General features: G+C 40.5%; 2 protein-coding genes across 2 annotated transcripts; one reads left to right on the top strand and one right to left on the bottom strand.

Moving 5' to 3' along the window:
- Positions 1-1,475: 1,475 nt before the first annotated feature.
- LOC130539005 (uncharacterized) lies at positions 1,476-3,832 on the top strand. Its single transcript, XM_057057069.1, has 4 exons — positions 1,476-1,505; positions 1,759-2,073; positions 2,887-3,420; positions 3,523-3,832. Exons 1-4 carry the CDS (start codon positions 1,476-1,478, stop codon positions 3,577-3,579), a joined length of 936 nt encoding a protein of 311 aa, XP_056913049.1. The 3' UTR covers positions 3,580-3,832.
- A 2,336-nt stretch (positions 3,833-6,168) lies between these two features.
- Positions 6,169-9,854, bottom strand: LOC130539186 (cell division cycle protein 20 homolog). Its single transcript, XM_057057376.1, has 11 exons — positions 9,699-9,854; positions 9,236-9,444; positions 8,995-9,140; positions 8,809-8,905; positions 8,595-8,720; positions 8,225-8,421; positions 8,050-8,144; positions 7,729-7,966; positions 7,508-7,633; positions 7,213-7,330; positions 6,169-7,121 (listed from the first exon to the last, which is right to left on the bottom strand). The coding sequence occupies exons 2-11, from the start codon at positions 9,423-9,425 to the stop codon at positions 6,946-6,948; spliced, it is 1,509 nt and encodes a 502-aa protein (XP_056913356.1). The 5' UTR covers positions 9,426-9,444; positions 9,699-9,854; the 3' UTR covers positions 6,169-6,945.
- Between the last annotated feature and the right edge of the window lie 578 nt (positions 9,855-10,432).

Below are 10,432 nucleotides of genomic sequence, written 5' to 3'. Positions count from 1 at the left end.
AAGCCCTCCACAATGACAGCAGAGCAGATTAGAATACAGCATTATCCGCTTCTTTGTGAGCCTTCTCCTGGTTTTACGGCTCCTTGATAATGATAAGAGCATCGATGATAACTCTAAATAACAGCGATTAAGTGCGTGGCATGCTTGCTAAACATGTACAGTGTAGAAGGCCCACGCTTGCATACAGAAGGTGATCTGTGTTGTAACAGTCTTGGTTGTGTGTAGGTCGAAGAAAGATCCAAGAAAAATCACACCCGCAATTGCACTGGGGTCTTCTTAACCCTTTGATGCACAACATATGAACACCCCCTCTAATGCACAACATGGGTCAAAAATGACCCGCATTCATTTTCTATGTGTTTTCAGGCTGGGTGAGTGTTTATTTGCTGTATTTTTAAAAAATCAATTCATTTTATTATTAAATGTCCCAATTATAATTTTAATATCTTGTTTTTGATTAGTACAAGGTCAATGCTTCCATTTTCTGTTCATTATTTTAGGAATAAAATAGATTTTGGATTACTACACCACATGGGTAAAAAATGACCCATTTATCTAAGTGTGATTTTGAATTAATTACCAATTAAAACTCAAACATACAATAGTTTGCTTCAAATAATCACGTTAGCAATGCTTTAGGCCAAATAATCATACATTTTATCTTTGAAATGTGTTTATTTGTCACACAAACATGATCGTCAAATGTCAACAGCTAGCTAGCTACGGTAGATCGCTAGCTAGCTACGGTAGCCGATTGAAAATTTTTCCCTTTCTGACAAGAAATGGAGCTACTAATTCTTCAAATTCAAATTAATTACATAATCAATAATTATGCAGAGTTATCACATCAAATTTCTTATTAGGTAATATGATAATTATTGTAAAATAAGACTTAGATGGTTCAGGTCTTCAAATACAATCTTCTCCACAGTGGTAAATACTGTAAATACTGTATGTTACAAAATGTGGGTCTGACCCATGTGGACGTGGGAAAACTTCATGAAGACTGACAAAAAAATAAAATTATACAAGAAGGATGAATTATGATCAAAAACAAGTTAATTGAGGAACACCTGGAATGCTGAGTAATAAAATTAATTAATTGCAAAGATAAAGCAAATAAAAACTCAGTCGGGTCACTTTAGACCCATGTTGTGCATTAAAGGGTTAAGTCCCGTTTAATGAGAATAAACCAAACACGTAATGGGGAACACGATCCCTCATTCACAAAGAAGCACACAACACGAAATCTGTCCACCATCAACTCGAATAAAAAGGGGGAAACACGCGTAATGGACATTTGCATATCTCTGATGGGGCAAGGATCAAAGACAAAAGGACAACCCAAAGATCAAACCAAAAAATTAATCTATTTCATTTATCGCAACCATTTCGCTTAAACAACACATGCAAAACTGTGTCTGTGCGAGTATTTTGGCTACAACAGTGAGAATTTAACTCAGAAATAAACCAAAATGTGGCAACAGAAGAGAAACGTCAGAAAGGTAAGATGATCCGGTTGATTTTCTTAAGTGATATGAGATAAATTCTGTTTTTACTTCTTCTCATAGTGATTTATTTAAATATTTTAAATAAAATTTATTTGGGAACTGAACATTTGGAGAGGAGTCTTGCTTTGGGTTGCTTTAATATTCTTATTCTTTATTTGGAAATGTTTTTATTAAGTGCATTTACAAAAAAGGAATATTAACTGATGTATTCTTTAAAGTTTAATCCTATTGTTTCTTGTTTATTCAGACTGTTAATGCAGAGACAGAGTTAATGGGGAGACGGAGAGAGCATCCCAGAGACTTTGAGAGTCCAGAAAATGGCCTGGTCCTTAAAGAGAGGGCGTACTGGAAGAAACAACTCCATGAGCTGCAACAGAAATATGATAAGCAGGGAAGACAACTGTTCTATGCTGAACAGCACAACAGAGATTTAAACGACAAACTCCAGCAGGCCAAAGAGCTGAACAAGAAAAAGGATGAAGAGAAAGCGTCTCTACAACAGCAACTGGATTTGAGAAAAGGCTTCAACCAGAAAGGTGAAATCCAGGACGAACAGAATGGGGTAGATGAACAGCCCAAGAAAGTCGACGTCGGCCTTCAGACAGGTGAAATCCAGGAGGAACTGAATGGGGTAGATGAACAGCCCAAGAAAGTCGACGTCGGCCTTCAGACAGGTGAAATGCAGGACGAACTGAATGGGGTAGATGAACAGCCCAAGAAAGTCGACGTCAGCCTTCAGACTGTTGAAATGCAGGACGAACTGAATGGGGTAGATGAACAGCCCAAGAAAGTCGACGTCAGCCTTCAGACTGTTGAAATGCAGGACGAACTGAATGGGGTAGATGAACAGCCCAAGAAAGTCGACGTCGGCCTTCAGACAGGTGAAATCCAGGACGAACTGAATGGGGTAGATGAACAGCCCAAGAAAGTCGACGTCAGCCTTCAGACTGTTGAAATGCAGGACGAACTGAATGGGGTAGATGAACAGCCCAAGAAAGTCGACGTCGGCCTTCAGACAGGTGAAATCCAGGAGGAACTGAATGGTGTAGATGAACAGCCCAAGAAAGTCGACGTCGGCCTTCAGACAGGTGAAATCCAGGAGGAACTGAATGGTGTAGATGAACAGCCCAAGAAAGTCGACGTCGGCCTTCAGACAAGTGAAATCCAGGACGAACTGAATGGGGTAGATGAACAGCCCAAGAAAGTCGACGTCGGCCTTCAGACAGGTGAAATCCAGGAGGAACTGAATGGTGTAGATGAACAGCCCAAGAAAGTCGACGTCGGCCTTCAGACAAGTGAAATCCAGGACGAACTGAATGGGGTAGATGAACAGCCCAAGAAAGTCGACGTCGGCCTTCAGACTGTTGAAATCCAGGACGAACTGAATGGGGTAGATGATAAGCCCAAAGTCGACATCGGCCTTCAGATCAACATTCCTCTGAATGACATTAATGACTCCCAAGAGCTGCAAAACTCTGAAGGGAGCCTTGAAGAGGAGGTGGGACAACCCAGGGAGGTCCTGCCAGAAAGAGAGGAGCAGTTCAGGGAAAAGAGCTTGAGGAATGAAGCTCATGTGGACACCTTGGCCTTGCTGACCCAGACTGAGGCTGCTCTGAGAGAGAGTGAGGAAAAGAGCTCCAGGCTGGAGAAAGAGCTCCAGGAAATAGTGTCTGAACAGGGCGAGAAGCAACTCTCCAGAAAAGAAGAGAGTGTCAGCATGGAGCCCTGTGGACCAGATAACCAGGCCATAAACCAGCTGTATGACCTCTGTGACCACTGGGAGAACATTATAAACCAGATGATGGAAACAGAGAGAAAAGTACAGGAGGAAAAAAAGTTACAGAAGCTGGAGGAGACCAGACTCCAGCAGGAGATTCAACATCTCCATGTGAAGAAGGTCCAGCTTCAGGTCAGTTCCCTCAAATCGACTTCAAGTGATGAAGATCTTTTTCAAAATATCAGCTGTTTGAGGTGAAATCTAAAATAGTTGTTTGCTCTTCTGTTCACAAAGCAGAAAAAGAAGAAAAGCAAATTCTGGAGCTGGATACCAAAGTGTTTATCACGCTAAGGGTCTCCTGGTCCCCCCCACCATCACGCTGCCCCATTCTTCGACCCAGATGACAACAGAAACTGGGATGGAAAGTGAACATAGTGTTTCCTCAGATGCAGAACAGACGAGTTTCTCAACTAAATTTATAGCTTCTTTTTTAATATCTGTATTTTTCCCCATTATTGGCTTTTATTTGTGCTTTGTTCCTGAATGTGTGTCAACCTTTTGACGTTGCAATGATCATTGTTTAAATAAAACATTTAAAAATGAATTTAATGAGATCAGTTCTTGATTGATAAAATGATCAATGATGATCATCTGAGCTTCATCTGAACCTCCCTTATTTCTTGAAACACCAAGGAAACCTCTTCTCAGCGATGCTGCTGTCAGCCTCCTCTGAAGTCCTTTTTCAGTGTTGCGCCCTCAGGTGGTGAAATATGCACATTGCCTGGACCATTTTGCCCTCTAGGTGGGAGACTCACCCCAGGACCCGACACTGTTCATCTGAGACTCGATTACTGGTCCCTCAAGCAGGATTTTGGGGACAACTTCCAATATATTGAGCTTAAAAATTCCTAACTTCCTGTACTTCATGACTTCTGTCCTAAGCCCTCCACAATGACAGCAGAGCAGATTAGAATACAGCATTATCCGCTTCTTTGTGAGCCTTCTCCTGGTTCTACAGCTCCTTGATAATGATAAGAGCATCGATGATAACTCTAAATAACAGCGATTAAGTGTGTGGCATGCTTGCTAAACATGTACAGTGTAGAAGGCCCACGCTTGCATACAGAAGGTGATCTGTGTTCTAATAGGTCGAAGAAAGATCCCAAAAAAAATCACACCCGCAATTGCACTGGGGTCTTCTTAAGTCCCGTTTAATGAGAATAAACCAAACACGTAATAGGGAACACGATCCCTCATTCACAAAGAAGCACACAACACGAAATCTGTCACCAATCAACTCGAATAAAAAGGGGGAAACACGCGTAATGGACATTTGCATATCTCTGTTGCAGGACATGTGCACCGCTCAAAAAACTAGAGAGAGCGCGCAACTCGTTGCCAAGTCATTTTGTCAGACTTTGACTTTCTGGGGTCCTGATGTTCTGTAAGAACGGCTCCAATAATTTCAGATTTAATCTCCCAAAAATGTATTTCTTGCGTTGATGTGATATTTTAAGCTGTAAGTGCTTAATTAAAACGTTTAACGTTATGGTGTCCTCTGGGGATATAAAGTAGCGTGCGTTGACGTCACAAATCAAAGATCAATGGACATTTAACTGACATAAATATTATTTATGTTGTCATTTTATGCGTATAGAATATTTTGTTTCACATTGTTTATTTTTTATGAATATTTGTATTACTTTATTTAACACATCATAACTGAGGAACTAATTTTCTGTTCTTTGTTGAGTGACGGACCTTTAATTTGGTACTCCTCTTAACAGACATTTTTTTTAGATAACACTGCAAGAAAAAGTTGCAGAAGACATGTTTTTCTTTGCTCATGGGGAACTCATTCCCTCAGGGATGCAGCCAGCGAGGTAATCTGTGGTCCGTGCTTCTCTGACGGGATGAGCCGCTGTTTAACAAAAAGACACATGTTCAACGGGTTTTCTTGAACGTCCACAAGTCAGACACACAAGTTAAAATGCTCTGAAAAGGGACACAAGTCTGGAAAATTACAAGGGACTGTGAAGCTTAGCAACAGTGGTCATACGTTTAATGAGCAATTAAAGTCGTTTACGTTTGATGTTTTATTTGCGCACGTCATTCGTTAAAGGGGTAATCTGTCCATTTTGAAAGGTTTGAAATAATTCATGAGCATTTAAGTAAGGTGAAAAAATAAGCTGATAATTTTGAGTGATATATTTTGTTTGAAGTTCAGTATTTCCTACGCAAGTCTACTTAAGTTTTACTGTGAAGACATTTAGTTTCTGTAATCAATGGTGATATTTCGAGCCTTTTAATGCTTGCTTTAAGGGTTAGTTAGAAGCAAAGTTATCTTTAAGTTTATTGACCTGAGTGCCTCAAGAACATGTTTAGGGCTAAATTGCTTATGTCAGACAAGCTACTGACATACAGTTCATTTCTAAGTAATTCATTTGTCAGAAGTAAAAACTGTCACTCTGAAGTAGCTTTCAAATGGCAGAGCCAGAGCAGATACTAGATGAGCCTGATGATGCACAAGTAGTCCAGTCTGAAGAGCCTCGTAGAAGTGGAAGAGACCGCACATTAACAGAAAAAGGAAAACAATTTCACAAGGAAAAGACTAAAGGGCTACTTCTACACTTTGACAGCATTTATGACCGCTGGAAAGCTCTCAGCAAGGTCGCTAAAAGGTCAGTAATAAGACAGGACCCCAGCAACATTCTAGAACATATCAGCACTGTTCAAAGGGAGTTGTCGGAGCTGAATATTGTTTATGATGAATATCGGAGGATTGACAGCCCAAAACATGAAATGCGCCACAAGATGGATGAGTGTATACCGGTATATAAAAAAGAGGCTGATATTAAAAAGAGATAGTGATATTGAACAAAAAAACATTACACACATCCAGATAAATAACAACTTTCTGGTTTTGATTTAGACCAAAAGTGCAGATTCCAATTAATTTTTATTATTTAATTTCCTTAATTTATCAAACATCATGATTATACAGATGAGATCCCGTTGTTAACAGACAAGAACCTTAAGCCTAACATTTATTCTTTGTGAACACAAAAAAAATATGGATGAGGCAGTGTACAGGGGCATTGGCACCAAGTTTGGACTGGGTTTCCTGAAATCAAATTAGAACACACTTTCAAAGATGGTGGAGAGTGAATGAGCTAAACCCCTGTAAGACCTCCAGATACAGACGGACAAACCAGCAGAACAATTTTGAAGGCAAACAAAGAGGGCTAAGCTCAGCTCAAATCAAGTCCACAAAATGAAAAGTGACATTTTATTGTCGTAGTTTAATGTTACAAGAGAGAAGATGCACATAGATCATCAGTACGAGGAGTAAATAGGGACCACCTCATTAAATGCAGGGGTTGGCCTTTACTCAAGAGTCCACTTTCATGTCAAGAGCTCTGAAATCAATGTCTCCAAGCTTGATGTGCAGACAGGGAAACCTAACACTGAATAAACAGACATGTTCCTTTTATTGGTCATAGCTGGACGTATGCCTGGTCAGATATACCCGTTTGCTCTGCAGTTACGTGCCCTGACACCGAATACACTTACACATATGCACAACTTTAAAACCATGCAAAATTAGAGTAATCCTCATTAAAACATTGATATTCAATAGCTAAAACCAATATGAGTCTTTATTTCTGAATAAAACCTTTGCACATGTGTGAAAAAAGAAAAAGGCACAACAGTAATTTATCTAATTGATTGATGAGTGATATTGGTCGTCGACTTCACCATCTTCTCTTTGGCCTTCTTGACTGGATCCATTTCAAAACTCTTCCAGAGGCAGATGATTTCATCTCCAGAAATCGTTGCAATAGTGGAGGCATCTGGACTCAGAGTTACATTGAAAACTCTGTCGTCATGACCTAAAACAGAGATGGTAATTAAGTCTTGCATGGCAGAAACTACAAATTTACACAATTCCCAATTAGATACAAGCAAATCAGCGTCATTTACCATGTAGCTCCACAACTTTTGTGAGAGAGGGGTACTTCCAGATGACAACATTGTTGTGAGCATATCCATGGGCAGAAACCAGCTCCTTGTAGTTAGGTGCAAACACCAGGGATGAGACCTAAAAATCAAGGCATTGCTTAAATGCAAGTGGAATAAAGTGATTTTACCAACAGTCTATAATTATGTGTAAATGTTGTGTAGTCAGGAAACACTTGTCTAATAAACAAACTGGGGATGAAAATCACTGCTACTGCAGGTCTCAGTCAGGGTAACATATGAACAAATATATAGATACCTGTGACTGAGTGTCGAGTGAGCTGATGCAGGAACCACTGTTGACGTTCCAGACGCGGATGTGACGGTCGCTGGTACCACCTCCAGATGCGAGGATGTTGGGCTGCCATGGACACCAGGCTAAGGCCTGAAATCACATTAAAGTTTGAAAATTTTCACATGATTTGACCAAATATCTGTAAATCATACTCAGCTTGCTAGTTTGGGTCTAGAACATCTCACCTTCACAGCTCCCTGATGGTCGCTCCATTTGTGAATGGCCTGACTCCTGTTGCCCAAACCGCCATCTTGCACACGTGGCCACACACACACCAGGTTGTCATTTCCTCCACTGGCCAGGTATCGGCCATCAGGGGACCACTGCAGCCCGCACACCTCCTGGGAGTGACCGGTGAGCGTGCAGATGTGATGTTCTGCCACCCTCACATCATGGTGGTGAATGTGTCCTGATCTGGAGCCACTGAAATGACAGAGTTACATGCTGGGAACATCAGAAACATGACTAATGCAACTTCCATGTTGTATCAGGGGGAGGATCTGTACCTGGAAAGAATATGGTCGTTCCAGCTCAGGCTACCAACTCTGGCAGTGTGGCTCGCCATGCTGCGGACACGCTTCTGATTTTCAACATCCCACAACTTTGGATGGAACAGACATCAATATTTAGAACGCGAGTGGTTAACATGTGCATAAGATGCTGCTTTAATCAAACACCAACCTGAACTTTGCAATCACTGGTGCCAACAGCAAGGTAGCTTCCTTCTTTGGTCCAAGACAAAGAGCAGACATAGTCCTCTTCACGCTCCAATTTCATAAGGAAAATAATGTCACCCCGAGTGGCATCCCACAAATAAACATTATTATGAAGCGCCACTGCAAGAAAATTGCGACTGCTCCAGTCAAGCAGATTCAAATCTAGCAGGGAGAGGAAAAAAAAGAGGAAAAAAAAAAAAAAAAAAAAAAACAGTCATTCAGTTCTGGCTGTGTTATGCAATTAGAAAACACACAAGTGAACTGCAACAATGAGAATAAATGTACATCTACTCCATCACACAGTATCAAGATGTAATGGCAATTCTCAGACTTACAAAAATCATTTCGAAGTTCAGGAGCATCCAAGATTCTGTCAGGAGTTGAAGAAATGTATCTTGTTTTTTTGACAGAAGCAGGTGTCGTAGCTTGACTGTAGAGGACTTTCAGGTTGTTTTGATAACCTGCAAAGAAATGTCATTGTGCATAAAATTATAGCTATGATACCATAGTCATACCAAACAATGCTTTAGCTCAAATATACTGCCTTACCTTCTGGAGCATTCAGTGGTCTCCCTCCTAGGTGCAAAATCTTTGCATCCTCTATGTTGTATCCATTAAGGGATATGGACCAAGCCTTCTGAGTTTCCTTTATTAAAAAAATGAAATATGTTTTCAGTCTTTGGAATTCATCCAACCCACTATACACACAGTTTGGGATGTATAGCCACGACTTACTGATGACAAAGCTGTGTTGTTTTTTGCTTCCACGGGCTCATTTTCTTTTGTAAGCAAGAAGCTGGCCACATCCATCTGTTTATTGTTTCTGACAGGGATGAAGCGGTCACCTCCCATTTTACAGGGGGTCTGCTTCTTACTTTTGCCTATAACACAAAGTACCAGCGTTGTTTACAGTGACAACTATTCACCTGCAGGTCAATATTGAATGTTAATTCTGCACAAGCATTAGGAAGCTTACCTGGAGTTTTGCTTGGCGTTTTTGAGGAACCCAGGGACACGTTGGCAGATTTGCTTGGTGACAGGCCGCTCAATGCGGACGAGCTCGACGAACTGGCCTTTCTTTGCCATCTCGCCATGGGTCCGTTAGTGATCGGCATATCGAGCTTTAAGATGCTGTGGATGTCGTTCTCAAACCCGAACTGGGCCATAATTGCCAAAGCCTTTAAACTACAGAAACAACAAAAAGTGGTTCAATCATATCCTGTCAGTGTGGTGAACACATTTTCCTGTCTATGCTAGTTGATTAGCTGGTTGCTAGAAAGCTAATCAAATACTAACCTAATACTAGCATACGTTCAATTACATAACGAATTCGTTCTTCGGGTTCTTGAATAACTTCAATGCTTTATTTGTGTTTCCGTTCTACTTCGTTTTAAGTAAGCTATAAAATATTGAAAATGAACACGCTCAAATTCACTCACCTTTTTCGGAAAAAAATGAGGCTGTACTCAGTGAGCTACACAAATGACCGTCTCTGCGTTTTGTCTTTTTGAATTTTGGGCTCGTGACGACACACGGTTTAAATGCCAGTAAGCGCTCATGTGATTGGTCCATTCAAGGTTCTCCCCATTTCAAGAGATGCATTGCCATAACAACATTCACTAATGCCCGTACGTGATTGGTCGGTGACGCTTCCGGTAGCAAAAAAAAACGTTCGTCAAAAATCTATCCCCGTTTCCAAAGCTTTCGCCATCTAGTGGCCACATACTAGAGTTGTTCAGTGGAGAGTAATCTTGTCTCTTTTGGATTGTGTAGTCAAGTTAATGACGCATATTTATGGAAGAAATATTTGTTGCAAAAAAAAAAAGATTGAGTCATCTCATGAGGAAAAACAGGTCACAGTGCACCTATGCAATACAAGTTTAAAATGTTGTTTCAGTACTTTCCAAAAGAATGGCATAACCTGGAATTATTGTATTGTTGATTTCCATCTTTGGTCCAGTAATTCAATCTATAAATGGATATACAATATGAGAGACACTAAAAGGCTGAGTGACAGGATCAATATGTGGATTAAACACAAGAAAAATACTCTTACTGGTTAAATTTGTCACATACAGAGATGAAAGCTGGTTTTAACTGCATACAGTACACGTGTGAATGGGCAATCACTTAATGATTTAAATTGACAGAGTACACTCTTACCAATTCAACC

Source organism: Takifugu flavidus, chromosome 15, assembly GCF_003711565.1.
Source record: "Takifugu flavidus isolate HTHZ2018 chromosome 15, ASM371156v2, whole genome shotgun sequence".
In the NCBI taxonomy this organism is placed as follows: Eukaryota; Metazoa; Chordata; class Actinopteri; order Tetraodontiformes; family Tetraodontidae; genus Takifugu; species Takifugu flavidus.
Note: the sequence above shows the minus strand (reverse complement) of the source record. Positions and strands in the feature narration are given on the sequence as shown.